Source organism: Corvus brachyrhynchos, unplaced genomic scaffold, assembly GCF_000691975.1.
Source record: "Corvus brachyrhynchos isolate BGI_N302 unplaced genomic scaffold, ASM69197v1 scaffold52, whole genome shotgun sequence".
In the NCBI taxonomy this organism is placed as follows: Eukaryota; Metazoa; Chordata; class Aves; order Passeriformes; family Corvidae; genus Corvus; species Corvus brachyrhynchos.
This window is the reverse complement of record NW_008237221.1, coordinates 678,560-695,915: the sequence shown is the minus strand read 5'-3', so window position 1 is coordinate 695,915 and position 17,356 is coordinate 678,560. Positions and strand designations below refer to the sequence as shown.

At 41.7% G+C, this 17,356-nt stretch overlaps 1 protein-coding gene across 4 annotated transcripts in view; it reads right to left on the bottom strand.

The window, feature by feature from the left end:
• The window catches only part of DPP6 (dipeptidyl peptidase like 6), a 540,742-nt gene that overhangs the window by 141,588 nt on the left and 381,798 nt on the right, over nucleotides 1-17,356 (bottom strand). For all 4 annotated transcript variants that reach the window (XM_017728903.1, XM_017728904.1, XM_017728905.1 and 1 more), the window contains exon 3: nucleotides 16,350-16,448. In XM_017728903.1, coding sequence (XP_017584392.1) covers nucleotides 16,350-16,448 — 99 coding nt within the window. The remainder of the gene's footprint in view (nucleotides 1-16,349; nucleotides 16,449-17,356) is intronic.

Genomic DNA, 17,356 nt, shown 5'->3' with positions numbered 1-17,356 from the left:
CAACCAAAAACAACAACAGCAAAAGAAATTTCAGCACCAAGCCTGAAATCCAGACAGAGCACACCTTTGAAATTTTGGTCCCCAGTTTGAAACCAGGTAAAATTCTGCTGCTGCCTCATTTGTGAGGCTGAACTCGTCCTCAAAGAGCCCAAATCTGGGAACTTTGTGGTCTCAGATCACAACTCAGTGGCACAGGCATGAAAAGCTGAAATGCATGTGAGAAACCGAGAACTTGTTTCAACTTCACGTAACTCCCTTCCCTACTTCTATCTGCTTTTATAACATGGAGTGGGGGAAAAGAGAGACACTACAATTAGGCAAAAAATGAATGAGAAATTCTCGGCTCTAAAACCATCCAGGGCAAAACATCTTGATTACAAAACTGCTGCAAAACCATAGCAACAGCAGTGAAACTTCACACCTTGTTGCTTGCTGCCCTCAATTTTTCTGATGACTGAGGGGAGGAGGGGAGTGCACCACACTGAGTTGACTTTGGTGTATTCCAGAGCCAAGAAATCTCCCCCAAAAATTCTCTGCCATCTTATTCTCCTGTTCAGCTGTGCTCATGCCATGTGCTTTTCAAATCCTAGATGTTATAGAAGGAAAAGTGCAGATGACCCCTGGGTTACCGGACAGCTGGAGACAGCAGATTACACTCATCCCTTTGATTCCCTGCTGGAAACATCTCACATTCAACACAGGCCAAAAGCAATTTAACCCCAGACAACTATTTTCCCAGAAAAGGGTCCTTGATGCTTTTATCCACACCCTACATATTTTTCAGTCTCATCATGCAATTGAAGAGAAAAAAAAAAGTGCAGCCAACAGGTAGCAGGAATCAGCTTATCCCAGCTCCATAAAGTGACTGGGGTGGGCACACAGCCCCAAACACACAATGACACAGATTTTACTGGGAATACGAAACCTCCAGGGCTTTTTCCACTGTAGTTGCTAGCTCAGATGAGAGCCCAAGATACCATTCCTCCTTGTTTGCATCCACCTTGCCTGTTCCATGTAGGGACACTTGCTCCAAGCACTCCCAGTCCAGTGCAGTCAGTGACCTCCCTCTTCTCCGCCAAATGAACTGGGTCTTACCTGCCTCATTTAGTTTGGCTCCACACAGGGGAGTGCATAATCCAAAGTGTTACACCTAAATGTAATAATCCATTTGACACTAAGAAAAGGAATCCATGAATAAATTTTCATTAAAATGTGACCCCACAGCTCACTCACTCAATTTCTCTGTGCATTCCCGTGGCTCCTTCTCTTTGCCCCTAACCAAATTGCACTTGTTAGTGGCCACGATGGACAGAAAGAACATATAAAGTGTTTTTTCTTGGTTTCCATTATTACTATTGCAGGCAGATTACTTAAATTTCAGTGCAGATTGAAGGAGACAGTTGTATATTAACAAGCCGCTATGCTGTGTGTGCAGTTCCCGGTAAAGTTTTAATTATCTTTGTGTGCAATATTTCCCAATCCCTCTGATGTCACCCTGTAATTTCAGATGTGCCTGGCAAGGCATGATTGTGCTGAAGTCTAACTGTATGAGGAGTCTGTGATCACATGGCCATCACCCTGACCTCAGGGTTTTGAAAATCAAGACAGACAAGAGATGAAATCCAAGACCCCAAGACACATCTTGGTAACCAGTGTATGATTACTCGCTTTGGAGTGGTCACAAGAGGGCACCCTGTTACAGAGCCAATGGAAACACTTTCAACACTTGCAAAGAACCATTAATAAATAATTAGATCTGATGCTGGGCAGAGGACTGGTGTCCTGAGTGAGATGGCACTGAGTGAGGTAAATGGCACCTGAGTGAGAACAGTCTTCCTGCACTCAACTGCAAGGGAGCTACTACTGAGAAACACTTTAGGGACTGAGTGCTGCAGAGCTGGCCAGAGAAACGACCCATGCACCAATACGATTTGAGCATCGTTCTCCGCTTTATTGTTTACCTACACAAGCTTATATCTACTTTTGCAAAGATGCACGCCCAGTCCCTCTAGACAGCCTCTAATCTGCAGGGGAGATGACCAGTGTATAACTTTGCCAAGGACTTTCAAGGCTGCCTGCAGCCAGGTGCTTTCCAGGCCTGCCTGCAGCCAGGGGCCAGTTCAGGGGTTTTTCCTCAGCAGCTCTGGGTTGTCCAATTTTTCCAGGGGTATCATATGCCCCTGTTCCACAAGGAATCCCTCTACAAAGCACTTTGCAATTATATATAAAATCCCATTGTTTTTAAACCAACTGATGAGGGAATGAAAAAATTACTGCCAGCTAAGCAGGATGGTGAGGCAATAGAACAGGCTTCCCAGAGAAGCTGTAGATGCCCCATTCCTGGAAGTGTTCAAAGCCAGGTTAGATGGAGCTCTGAGGAACTCGGTTTAGTGAATATGTCCCTGCCTGTGGCAGGGGGGTTGGAACTGGATGATGTTTCAATTCCCCTCCATGCCAAACCATTCTATGATTCCATGATGAGTGAGGAGCTTTTCCTTAGCATCACACACTGGTTTGGTGTGCCTGCAGTGACTAGGTCAGCTCCTACACAGAGTCCTGTACCAAAGCCCAGAAAAGATTCCTGAACTCCTCATTTCACTTCTTCTTGTTCCTATTCCTCTCTCTCCCATGGAACCAACATCATCCATCTGTTACTGCCTTTGTTCTGCTGGTCTTGAAGCAGCAGTGGTTTGTTGCTAAGAAGACAATTGTGCTGATGCTGGTGCAGAAGCAAAAGGGCTGATATGAACACCTGGTTTAAGTGCAATGGATGAAAAATAGTTACACCAAAAGAATGACTGCTCCTTCCTTCAATTCTCATCAATATTCTGTCCAATAACACCTTCTCAATGGGTTAACAACTTTCAGCAGATGAGATTAAATCCAAAGAATGACCTTATTCAATGGAAAGAGCTTGACTTCTTCATTTTTTTTTTTATTTTCTATCCTTACATAATTTCTTTATAACTCAGGGAAATTCTTTTTATCACGCATTTCCATGCTTCTGTCATGGTCTTAATCTTTCTCTGGACCATTTCTATTCCTATTACAATCTATCTTTTTTGGATGGAGCAACCCAAGCTCACTGCAGTGATCAAGGTGATAATGTCCCTCAAACTGGATAAAAACACGCTGTTTTCAGTATTGCTCCCTCCTGAGTATAGTTCAATATTGTTTCTCCTAAAAAAAGTTGATTGCAACAGAAAATTGATTACACTCTCAGTTTCCTGCCCTAGAAGAAGGAAAGCAAATATAAATTATGGAATTCTAATAATCCCTCTCATGTTTTCTTATTCAGTCTTCTGGCTTGATAGTTTAGCTATATTAGCCATTCTGTGCCCCTTGGGAAAAGAAATCAAGAATATTATAATTATTGGTATATATTTTTAAAAATATCTTCTTTTGTGAGGCATTAAAATTAGAAAATAATAATAAAGAACATGCTTTTATGTTAAAGGTTAATTTGGTTTAAGGCCATATCTTATGCCAGTATTGGCTTCAAGGCAAAAGGTAATGGCAAACTCTCACAAATGCTGCTCCTGAAATTGACACCTGGAAGAAATAAAATATGAAACGCATGGAATAAATATACTGTCTTGGGGTGACCTTATGATGTGTATCCCATATCGCTGCCCTATGCCCAGAAATTAATTCTTGTGCCTTTCTATGCCTCTAAACTGAGCCTGAGAGGGGGAAGGAAAAACTGAGCAAAACTTTCTCAAAGCAGTTTGCAGCTTGTTCAAGGTCACACAGAGATAGTGACTTTTTTTTTCCCCAGCTGCAGCAGGGGAGCGAGGAAGCTCCCGGCTTGCTGCTTTCCAGTCAGCTTTTGGCCAGTGGTTCAGCTTCTTGTTCACCGGAGAGAGACTGAGAGCTGAACTTTTTTTCCTTCCCTGGAATTCCGGATTTTCTCCCTTTTCCACTGGACTGCTTCAATATCAGAGCACATCAGGAGGACTTTCCACCAGGCACAGAGGGCCTGGCCCTGGGCCAAGCCCCAGCTCTGAGGAGAGGGGGAGGACTCTAACACTTTCCCAGGTTTTTCCTTTTATTATTTAGCATTATTTTCCTTTTCCCATGTGTTTGTTAAATAAATAATTTTTGTCTTCTTCACTTTCCTTGGAGGAAAATTTATTTTTCCCGAACCTGGTGGGGGAGGGGGGGGTGATCTGCCTTCTCTCAGAGGATATATTTCTAAATTTGGCCAAACCAGCATATATACATATGTACGTATATACTCTTTGGTTTTAAATAAGTGTTTTAAGGCATTTTATATGTCACAGTTCACAGCCTGCTCCCCCTGCCAAGGAGAATAAGGAAGGAAAAAAACCCTCCAAATTATTAATGAGCATCTTGGCTTATGCATGAGTATTCCAAGCAATTTGTCTTGTAAAATGAGTCAGTCCATCAGCTGAAGCAGTAGCAGACAGTGGAAGCTGCTGCACATGGCCCAGCATATGTGCATTAACCCCTCTGTGGGGCGATGGGCCAGCCCGACCCCGCTGGCTCTGCTCCCCAACGCTGCTGCCAGCGGGTGAGCATGCAGAGCCAGCTGCAGGAGCAGGCCTGGGGATGGGCTCCTGTCCACCAGGAAATAGGAAAGTTGACTGCTAAGCAGAGAATAAGTGTTTATTAGGGTGGTAACAAATTAGAGTATTGGAAAAATTTCTGGACACCGTCTGGGCAGAATTGGTGGATTTTAGATGTTTGTCCACGTCTTGGTGGTTCTTCTCAGCTTGCCTGAAGATACCATGGTACTCAGATATTCCTACAGTGAATGCATGGCAAAGCCAACACTTGCACCCAGACCCTGGAATGGCTTAGTCTGCATAAATGACCACATGGAACTGCAATAAGACCAAAGTCTCTCTGAGCTGCTGGATTCACCACCATTCATTGTGGAGTCAATTTTTATAGAGTCAAGTGCATGCCAAAATAATCCTCATTTATCCAACAGATCCAAACTTTTGTCCCTTATGGGGGAAATACTTCTGAGCTGAGACTTTTTAAACTTTTCTTGGCTTGAACATCGACATGTCCCACTGCCTTCTTACTAGACTTTGTTTACACTTTTTTTCCACCCCCGCCATTCTGCCTTCCCTGAAAAATTAAAATGCTTTGAAGAGGATTACCCAGATTTTGTGAATTATTATGGAACTTAAGCATTGGAAATCAGGTACAAGCCTTCAAAAGAACCTGATATTTTTAAAACATCTTTTCTAATGAATTTAAACATTGGATTGTCTCCATTTACCTTCCAAATAATTTTAGCATTTGAAGGACCATTTAGAAACAATTATAATATCTTTGAGGACTAAAAACGTGTTTATTTATTACACTGCTTTTTTGAAACAGAGTATTTTTGTGTGCTACCTGTCCCCAGAGGCTGGGACTTTAAGTCAAGTAGCAAAATGAAATCTTGGCATCATACCCAGCAGACCCAGAGCTGATTTCACATGAAGCTATGAAGCCCTGCTGGGGACCTGAATCACATGATTTTATAACATGATTATTTTGTGTGGCATGATTTGGTATAGGCACTGACAGATTTTACCTCTAATACACAGCAAAATCATCTGGCTTTTCTTTAGGGTCAAACAAATTATACTGCATGCATACACTTGTCTTCAAAGTCATGAAACTCAAATAATTTGAACATTTTTGAGAATTTTTGAGAAGTTGTGTAGTTCCCATCCCATCCTCTAAAATTATGTATTAGAAATGGAAAACATTCGTCCAAGGTTCTGATCTAAGGCTGACCAAGCAAAGCAAATAGAAATAAGCTCCCAAGAACCCTTCCCCATGCAAGAGGTCTTAGGTCAGTGAAATTCATTGATGAAAGAAATGGTGGATGCAAGAGGCTCTGGAGGACGCTTGGAAACTGTCTTTTAGAAGAGAAAGCTATTTTGGGCAACTGAACAGAAAATATACAAGAGGATCTGAGAATTCTCTGAGCTAAAAAGTGCGTGAGGTTCACTGCCCTCCTGCTCATCCCTGTGCACACACACCTCGCCTCTCATGGAAACAGGACTTGAGGCTGGGCAAACCTTTGGTCTCCTGTGCTCTTAACTGAATTTCCACTGATGTGAGATTTTAAAGTATAATTACATTCCCTTGATCAATGATAATTATCTTGTTCTAAATTTCTTTTAATGAGTTATATAAGTCTGGTGCTATTTCTTGTAGAAAAAAAAAAAAGAAAAAAGAAGTGCTTGTCATATATTCAACAGCTTAATCCAGTCAGGAGGTCCAAGCTCACCGGGGACTTTTTTCTTAGATAAGTAAATCTTTGCCTGCTAAATTTTCAGTTACAAAGACATGATCTAAAGTTTAATCACCAGAAATACAGTATTTCCTGTCTTCAAATTATTTAATTATGGTATCTCAGCATGTGTTTATTTAATATCAGTTAAAAGGAACAAGTAGAATACATACTGCTCTAATTAATCCTTGGTAAGCATTCCATGTTCAACAAGTGTCCAACAGCAGTGGAGCAAGCTCAGGGAAAGCTAGTGAGTCAGGAAAATGTGCTTTGCACCAAGTAAAAATCTCCAAGAAGGAATCAAAGTTGGGCAGGGCAGTGAGAAAAACAGAAAATTACCTTGATTAAAATATTAAAAATAAATAAATAAAGTAAGCAAATTGCATCCTAGAGAATGGAGGGTTCCTAAAGATGGACTGTGTTAGAAGAAAAACATTTCTGGAAATCACTACTGCAGGTATCAGCAGTGTGTAGTAATTAGGATCAATGGATTAACAAGAGGCCTGAAAACACCCTGAAGAGTTCTCCTTTCTCCATCATCCCTTTACAGTCCTCCCCTGAACGTGCTTTTTGCTTAGTGTAGCCTGCAATTATGCACCTCATTTCTTCCATCTGTGCTTTCCTGGGTGCTTAACTCTTAAGTGTCGCTTTCCTAAAATGTTTCTATCCTTAAATCAGCCTGTTACGAAAACCTTCATCAAGTTCATACAAACCCTCTCTCTTGAGCTTCTTTACCTACAGTTCAAAACTGAGTCTCCTTCCTATCTACCCACATTTTCTAAGCAGTGCTGGATCCAAGCAAAATAAAATCTCTTACTCTCATCCAAAAGTAACCCTCCTCATGGTGAAACATTGCCAAGCTCCTGGGAAGGGAGACCATCACCCTCTGCTGTGTCCAGCTTGCTCCATCACTCAGGAGTAGAGCATGGCTCCTGTTTCTCTCCCTCCTCTTGCCTGTGTTACATTCCTCTGAAGAAGCAAAGGAAAAAAACCCAGCAACTTTATTTTAGTACAAATTCAACCAGCAGGACTGCAATTATGGCCATCCTTTTTAAGGCTTATCACAGACAATTTTTTTTTACAGCAGTTCCCTCTTCCCCAAGGGCTGGGGACAGCTGGGAGCTCACCCTTACCTGGTACACAGGTGTCAGCTGGGGAAGAGCATCTCTTGGTGTCACACTCTACCTGTAGCTATTCACATGGATTTTTAACTAACACCCACTGAGGGAACACCTAATCCCTCTCCCAGTTAAACTCTTGAAAAACCAGTGCCTTTCCTCTGGCGCTGAAAGCAGTGGGGTTTTGATTTCAAACCACTTTGAACAGGGCGAAAAAAACCTGATCCTTTTCCTGACAGGATTTAAACTGTTCAGCACACAGGCAGGACTGTGCATGTGGTTGTGTGTCTGTGGTTCAGAAACACCTCTGCTGGGAGCCACATTCTTCAAAGTCCCTCACAGATGCTACTGCTCCCCGTGGCAGCGTTTCCTTCTCACTTCCATCCCTGCTGTTCTCCTTCATTTATTTATTTACTTTTTAATCAAAAGGCTCCCCACTGTGAATCCAGTGTCATTGCTGCATGTCTGCCTGCTGGCAGGTAAAAGGACCAGCACTGAATTTATCAGGTTTGCATTCACCATCAGGACCACTGAGCCAAGGAATGCTGCAGTGCACCTTAGAGCAACACACAGCTGATGGGGAGGAGCAAAGGGGACAGCTTCTACATAAGTCTCAGGGATTTCTACCTCAAATCTACAAACAAATTTAACACACAAAGGAGCCCAAATTGTTCTAGTTTTCACACACCTTTTACAACTTCAAATTATTCCCTGAAGCTGCTTCTCGCTGCCAGACACAGTCACACCAGGGGGGACTGCCTCGCTTCTGAGCTACTTTGAGGGAAAAGCACTAATTTTAGTGGAGTAGGGCTTGAAATGGAAATAGGGAATCTGTTTCTGTTAATGGCTATAAAAAGTCTAGGAAAGCAGCCTGCTGGTCCAGCATGTGAGAGTGGGAAGTTGCCTGTTGGGGGGAAGTCTATTTTTCCTCCTTTGTTTTAAAAAAAAATCGGTGCGAACAGAATCAGGCAGTTATGGGCAGGAGGTGTTAGCAGAACCTAGTCAAGAAGAAATTAAGTCCAAGAAATTTTCCTGCCTCTTCCAGCCATCTTTGATTCACTAAGTGTTCTCTTTGATACCGCCACAGCAACTGAATGTATTTTCCAGCTCTTCATCATAGGCCATTAAGCCACTTCTCAGCAGTACTGACTTCCAGACTCATTTTCATTCTTTTCAAAACTCCAGCTCCTGCTCCACCTGGAACACCCCCAAGATCCTCCCTGCTTGCCTGAGCTTCTCCCCTGAGTGACTGTGCAGCGTCACATTGCCCATGTTCTCCTCATCACTCATTCCTTGCATCTCAGTTCTCCCAGGTGACCTTCATGCCACCAGCCCTGTCCCTGGGCCAGACTCTTCACTCATCCTGGCAAGATGCAGAGACATAACAAATAGAAAGCTATGACACTGAATGCCTGAGGCCACTTTTTAATGCATGTAGGTTTTTAGATGTTCTCTAACTAAAGCCATATGTTGATACCTCAGGAGGACATTTGACTCAGAGGCTCAACAGCAGTCATGACAGGCAGGGGAGAGAATAGAGTTCAGCAGGCTTTGGAAAAATTAGATTACCTGTGGAGGCTTCCAAACACAGGGTTAGGCTCTTATGGAAATCTTGAGCCCTCAAGACATCAAACTACTCAAAAACACCACACACGAAACCGCTATTTGACCATTACAGTGTTACTTCTGCTTTTCCAGGGTGCGATATTTTTCCCAAACAGGACTTTATCCAGCACATTTCTCCTTCTAAATTCAGAAGTTGCTGTAAACACCAAAGAATTATCATCTCAGTCCAAGAGGGGCACGTGTCCCACCAGCACTCCAGCACTGCAGAGGAGAGGGCACTGAGGCACTGCCAAAGCCTTGGCACCACACTCCTCCCCAGCTTGCTCCTGCAGACTGTATTAATTTTTGAAAGAGCCAAATTGATTTCTCATTTCATTCTCTCTAGCAGTAATGAACAAAACAGCTACATGGCAGGGATGCTCTCCTCCACGGCCTATTATAGTATCTTAAAAAGCCATTAATTCCTATGTTTCCTGTCTTTAGTGAATGGGTTACTGTCACTGCTGAACTCGGGCAGTTGCCCAGCAGCTGAAAGGCAGGAGTAGGACAAATTCTCTTCAGTGCTCTCAGATCACAGATCCACAGAAATCCCTGAAGAAGATGATCCAGGATGGGATCTAAAATCAAAACTATGGTTCAAATGGTTTAACATATTCCTCACTTCTTCCTCCATGTGGCAGTCGTGATGGAGCAACCACTGCCTTACCCACTCTGCTTTGGCAACACAGGATGTCACTTCATGAAGGCATTTAGATTAAGAATAGTAATCGACCAGATCTAAAGTACATGGACACTTCCACTGGCACCAACACTACCTAAAAACTCACTTAACAATCATCCATATCTTCATGAATCATAACAGAAGGTTTCTGAAGGCCATCCCCATGATGTGCTAGACCAGAAGAGCCTTCTTAGTCCTTCCTCTGTATTTTCTTCTGGCCCACACAGCATTTTCCTTTAGTTAGGGTGTCTTTACCTCAGCATAAGGTCATCCTTACAGGCCGTGGGGCTCTTTGTAACAGGGACTGGAAGTTCACTGAAACCTCTGGCACCACAAACCAACGTGCAATACCCCAGGTACCTTGCTGTGTGTCTCAGAAAATATTTCAAAAACATTTTAAAAACCAAAACACTCATAAAAAATACTTCAGAACAAGCTGCCAAGAGCTTGGATATGAAGTTTGACAGACCAGAATTGGGAGTGGAGAAAGTTGTCTTTGAACCATTAAGACCAGTAAACCCATTCATTTAAGTCATTTAAACACATATTTAAAACACATTGAAATTAATGAACTAATATTTCTAGTTAGCAAGGTGGGCAAATATTCTGATAGAGTAACCCAGTTTTCTTTATGCCTTCACCAGATTTACACTAACAAAACCACCTGTGAGCATCTTCTACCTTACATTCTTCTAACACAAGACAGGCACTGGGGTGGCATTGGGGCTCAAGGGTGCCTGCAGGGGGAAGCAGCTCCTTCCTAACACAGATCCCAAACATGCACAAGAGTGCAAGCTGCAGTGCCCAAGGAAGACAACTTTGCCCCTCAGACGACAGAGAAAGATGAGTTTTCCTTTCATCTGACAGCCCAACCTTGCCAAGGGAAAGGCTCCTTCTGCCTTACATTTTGGACGGTCACTTGCAAGCTGTCAATAGCTCTCTGCAATTACCTGAAAAGAGGCTCTAGTGAGGTGGGAGCTGGCCTCCTCTCCTGAGTGATAGGACAAGAGGAAATGACTTTGAGTCGTGCCAGATTTAGATTGCACATTAGGAGAATTTCTTCCCTGGTCAAGCACTGGAACTGGCTGCTCAGGGAAGCGGTGGAATCACCACCCTTGGAAGTGTTCAAGAACCATGTCAATGTGGAGCTAAGGGACATAATTTAGTGGTGGACGAGGCAGTGCTGAGTTAATGGTTGGTCTGGATGATCTCAGAGGTCTTTTTCAACCTTAATGATCCTATGAATCTTTTGGCCCGTGGAGAAGCAGCCCAGAGATGCCTGCACGCCAGTCAACCATGCTGTAGCTTCTAGGAGGGCAATTTTAGTCTTAAGAGCTATCAAAGCAGCACCTTAGCACAAATCTTTCTCGTAATGAAAAATATTAGCACTTACAAAGTTCTTAATATCTATGCAAAGCAACCTATAAATAATTCATTTACTCCGTACACATCTGCATAATTTGAAATGCATCAGTGCTTTTATCAATACAGTGCAATGGATTTACACTGCAGAGAAGAGGTTTGAGGGCATTTGGGCTATCTAAGTATTGTTGATCTGAGCATTATTACTAAAGGTAAACCAAAATAATTACCTCAGTTACTACACGATGCTTTTTTCAGCATGGTAAATAAAACTTATTAGTTCTAGGTCATTAAATTCAATATTAGAATTTAAAAGAGCCCAGAAACTCTATGATGTTATTAGCAAAACACGCAACAGAACATATGTGCTTCAGTATTAAAGATAAAAGAATTACTCCTTTATATTTAGATATTAGTTATTAGTGTGTTTTTCAAAGGGACTTTTGAGGTAAAAGCCCAGCTGCCATTCTCAGAGGCGAGCTGGGCACACCATGGTCCTGGCTCTCACTGAGTGGCAGGCTTCCAAATAACTGAGACATTTCTGAAAATGTCATTTGGAGCCTCTTGCTAATTTACTCATTATTCATCTTCACATAAGAATAAATATTATTTTTCCAATATTGCAGGTGAAGTGAGAGGGCAGGGACCATAGAGTGAAGGGCTTGATTTTCACATTTTTTCAAGTTCCTGTGGCCCTAAATGGGTCCTTTGGTGTCCTACACCTCACTGCAGTGCTCCTCCCTGCTTGAATATATTGTGCTCTTCACTTCAACCTTTATTCTTCCCATTTGGCTACAACTCCTCTGCAAGGATTGTCTCCCCATTTCTGGCCAGTGTCTAGTGTAAGGAAAATTAAAACCTCCAGTCACCTATTTAATCACCAGCCCAAAATCCTGACAAGAGCCAGTGCAAAATGCACTGTCTTGCAAGATGCCAACAGCAAGGCTGGAAAAACAACCTCTAAGAAGTAAGGAATGACACGTTGCACCCAATCCATCACAATAACCTCTGTCAGGATATTAGAGGCTGCTCTGATGGTTTTTTCTAACTAAACCAGCAGCCAAGTACTTACAATGTGGGCAAAATACATTTGCCATTAAGTAAAAAGACAGAAGATTAGCATAAGTCTCCACAAGTGGCATATGCAGTTCAGTCTCCACTGTTTTCTTTTACGTTATGCTCCCTCCCCATCAGGCAGGAGTGCTTCCAGGATGCTGGGGGTCAGATTCACAGCTGGCAAGAAGCACTGCAGCTCTAAAGGGCCACAAAACCTGAATGCATAACTCAACTGGCTTCTCAGGTCAGGTCTAAATAATGACTATGAATTATTGTATGTAGGAGAAATCAGAAGACCAAGCTGCTCTTCAGCACAAAATGACAACAAATTTCTTTGTCCTGTTTTTTGTCAAACATTACAGGATCGTTACAGCATCCCATCGAGCTTTTCAGAAACCTGACCTAAAATGCTGTGTGAGAGAAATTACAGGAAAAGCCCAGTAATTGTGGAGCTTAATTACAAGGTAATGTGGTGCTCATGAGCAGAACTGCTAAACAATTAGAGACTAGACTAACGAGTAGGCCACCTGTCAGCTGGGAGATGGCTGAAAAGGCCAGCACAGGACACTCCTGATGGGCTATGGAGTGGGATATGAAACAAGGAATCATTCAAATACTATGTTTATGATACAAAGTATGAAAAGAGCTACTGATTGGAGCTCATATGCTTGTTAAGTATATGGACAATATAATTGTAGTTGTGCAGGAAAGGGAAGTTCAGCAGAGCGAGAGGCATGGAGAGATGAGGAGAGGAGCACAGGAAAAAGCGTGGGATGAATGGGGCTGGAACAGAGACACAGCTCAGATTATTTGCACTTGGACTGCCAGGCAAAGGGGTGCCAATAAACCACCAGCAGAACCCAAAACTTCCTGTACTTCACTGCTTTACACCTACTGTAGTATAACATATATGCTGTGCTGTCCTGAATAACGAAACCTGCACAATGAAGTCAGCATTTACTCACACTACAGGGAAAACCTAACCTATAGCAGTCCCTGGAAGTGAAACTGGAAATAAACTCTGGAGCAGTCCATTCTAGTCACAGAATCATAGAATCTCAGAACGGCCTGGGTTGGAAGGGACCTTGGAGATCATACAGTTCCAACCCCCTGCCATGGGCAGGGACACCTTCCACTAGACCAGAGACCCATCCAACCTGACCTTGAACACTTCCAGGGAACACATCCACAGCTTCTCTGGGCAACCTGTGCCAGGGTCTCACCACCCTCACAGTAAAGAATTTATTCCTAATATCCAATCTAAACCTACTCTCAGCCAGTTTGAAGCCATTCTCCCTTGTTCTTTCACTCCATGAATGCCTCGCTCCTCTCTGGATCGCTCTTAACGGAGCCGAAGACAACAGTGCTCAGAGCAGTAGAAGACACATGCTAATTAAACAAATTATTCTTTCCTCTTCTTAAACCATTAGATAAAAATGCAAACTGGAATTTGAAATTACAGTGGCACCACAAAAATTCTAACGTTCAAATTTACAACTTTGCCACATCTCTAACTTTGTGCAAGTAAATTTAATTGCAATTCCAATTTAAAAAAATGCAAACATATCCACAAATGAGCCAAAGCCTGTAATCTTTACACTGAAAGTGTAGTTATGTCAGCTTTGAGACTGGTTCTTTTCTTTTTTCTTTCCTCCTTTAAAATCAATAGAATGACACAAAGCTGTTGATTAGAAATACGTTATTTCTCCACATGCCCGTTGAGAATCAAGAAAATACTAATAAAACACGAGCTCATCCTATAAATTTCGAGGAGCTTTCAGCATATGTTTAAGTGTCACCCTGAATATAAATATTTTATTTATTGAAACACTTTCTCTAAGATTCACTCAAGATAAAGGAAAGACTTTCCTCATTCAGAGTGTTTGAATCAGCCCCTTGCTTATTGGGAAGGACACATATTTTACTGACTGAATTATTTTGGGAGTAGATCCCTCAGATGATTCAAATACTCCTAAAACATGCAGCATGCTTCATCTTTGGCCACCAAGCTCCCCTCTTCTCCAATAATGTAGAGGGAAAGGAAGGAAATAGAGCCTTGATGAGCCAAGAGGACTGAAGTGTGCAGAGCTCTGAATGACTGTGATATTTTGCTGTATGATTAACAGGGGAGGAAGGGGAAGAAGGACACAGAACAGCTACTTGTATTTTAACACCTGTGTGGATCCCTGCAAAGCATCAGCTAGGTTTGGGAGCTGACATCCAAATTTAAATTAGGTATTTTAAAATAAGCAATTTTTTTTTGCTAAGGCATTCCAGCAATCTTGTTATACTAAGTTAATTAGTTTGGCTTTGGTATTTTTGGAGTCTTTCATTTGCATACTGAAAGCTAAGAGACCAATAACAACATGTGCTTAGGAATCTGGCTACCAGTCTTTCATCTTAATCACAATTTCACCACTTAGCCAGCTAGAGAAAGCTGTGAAAAATCCAACTATAATACAGAAAAGCAATTAATGTTGCAAAATGGCTTTGGGCCCTTGGATGAATGACATTATAGATCAGCATCTTGCCCTTAAATGCAAAGTCACCCTTGGGCAAATCTTCAGGGTATCTGTCGGCTTCATAAAATTCCTTTAGATGTATTAAAATCAGTGTCAGTGTTTGTCCATATCAAAGCAATGGAGGAAGTAATGCTAAAATTTCTGAGTATATTTTCACAGTATGTCTTTGCGTTTTGTCTCTTACAGAAACAATATTTTAGTAATTTCAGATCTGGCAAGACTGCACTGAAGTCAGTAAGGGTACATGAGAGGACAGACATGGTTTTTAAAACAGTCAAGAATGGAGTCTTAATAAAATTTTATATGACTTTAGTATTTGACCATAGCAAGGGAAATGCTGTTTTTTTCACAGCAGACCGCAGTTTTGTGGAAAACAAGCCTTATGTCACATAAAGTGATACCCATCAGTGGGGGCATATTATACCCAGCTCTATGGCAATACTTCATTCTCTGTTCCTGCAAAAGTTTACTTAATTCATTATCCTTGCCTCCATTATGCTCTATTTGCTATACTCCAGCAAATAAAGAAAATAGCATTCAAGGTCTCAATAAAACACCTTTCCTTTCGTTAGGGTCATCAGGGATATCCACGCTAAATGGAAAAGGATGCTAGACAAAAAATCCTGAACTGCAATGCAGCTAACATTTCCATTATCATCTTTCCCAGAAAGTGGCTGTGGGGAGCACCATTCCCACAGAGAACACAGCCTGGAAAAGAGCTCCTGCACTTTGCAGGTGTGTTTGTGGAGGTGTTTATTGCCTGCAACAGCTTTCCCCTCTACTTGAGTGGGTGGCAGAACTTGCAGCTGGGGAATGTGTTATTTTGGCACTACCCTTTAACACTCTCTTTTTCATTACAGGTATTAAAATTGTTCCCAATGGGCACAGCAGACAAGGAAAGCTAAACACAAGGAAGGACTCAATCCAGTTCCCCATTAAATTCAAAAGAAAAGCTAATAACTTCCGTGATAATAGGAGTTGGACTGGAATGCACATGAACAGCACACCACAAATCATTTTATTCTCACCAAAGCTCATTCTGACTGCAGCAATTTCCAGTGAGAGCTGGAATCTACATCCCCCAAAGTAGCTCCACTCCAGCAAATCCAACATGCATTAATTCAAGTATTATTTGGTTTTCCTCTGACTGGAAAATGTAAGGGAGCAGAGGATAAAAAGAGCACATGGCTTGTGTGCAAGCCCCAGCCCAGCTGCTGCTGGACCTCTGTTTGCCTGTTGCTTAGCATTGCTTCACCTCTCTGCCAGAAAAAAATGGCTTTGATGAGGGAATATAAACCTCCAGTTTTGTTAATGGTAAAATAATCACTGCTGGTGCTCCAACCACTTCCTCCAACCATGTGTTACATCGCTTACTAAGTTCTGAATGCTCTTGGAGAAGAAGGCTGTATTTTTCTGTGCCTATCTATGAGCCCACTGGGCAGCCCTAGATAAAAAGTTAGAACAGTGGTGTTTGCATGTTTAACAGGAGGAAAACTGGAATAGGAATTTGAAGGTTGAAAACAGGGATTTGAGAACATGATTCTGGGCAAACAGCTCTAGAAGCTGGAGGAGGGAGTTGGACAAGATGATCTCCAGAAGTCCCTTCCAACCCCAACCACTCCTTGATTCTGTAATTTCAGGAGCAACATAAAGAACTGGAGGAATTAAGAAGGACATAAAGAAAGCAATGTCCACAGAGCAAGGAAGCAAAGAAAAGATACTAAAAAATGCTCAAAACTCACCAGTTATCCATTTAGCCTCTGGGTCATGAATCTTGAAATCATCACTGAAGAGATCTTCCACTGTTATCTTCTTCTTCTGAGACAAGCTGTTATCTTCGACTGTAAAACATTCAAAAATAAACCACCATGAATTCAGCTTTGAAATGTATCTGGAAGTACAGCAACTGTGGATAGTGACATGTCGTATTTCATTTGGAAACAGTCCACATTAAGCTTTCTGACACACACAAATCCCTTCCCACTGTTGGTATTATAAAAGGACCACCTAATGGTTCACTAACAGAACCCTCCTTGCTATGTATGCCTGGTCTTAACAACTGCAAAAAGACCAATAAATGGTCCAAAACACACATTTTCAAACATAACATGATCAAAAAAGAGCATAAGTCATGCAAACACACCTGTAGGTGTCATATTTGAGAGATAAACACTAAAACATTTCTGAAATCATGAGCTACATTTTTAAAAGTATTTAAAATGGCCAATTCTTTACAGCTTATATTTTTATTTCCTTAAAAAATGTCACATAAAACCATAGCTAGAAAGGTGTTTAACCTTATAAGGGCTCATACAGATTACTTCAGAAATTCACGAAAGAATTTCTGTGGGAATCAGCCACTAGGTTGCAGAAATATTTTTGAAAAGTCTATGAGATGTAACCCTAAACCCTCAGGTGTTGCATAGCTGGCCCATACTAATTTTAATTTTTAGTGAAAGGATGTACAGTGTCATTTGTAAACATGGAAATATCAAAGCTGAAAATTTTAGAGGAAAACTAACAACTTTGAAAACCCAACAATTTTGATTAATACATTGCCGCTTTCCTTTTCTCCCATCAACTGTAATTTTTTTTTTGTTATGACAAGCAGTCACCCTCTATGAATAATTTGCTGTCAACATTCAATTTTTTGCTGAAATAATATTTTCATGGAAACCTTTCAGTCAGCTTTAAATACATTTGCTCTTTAAAGAAAAGAGGAGGCCACATTCTCAGTATTTCCACAGCA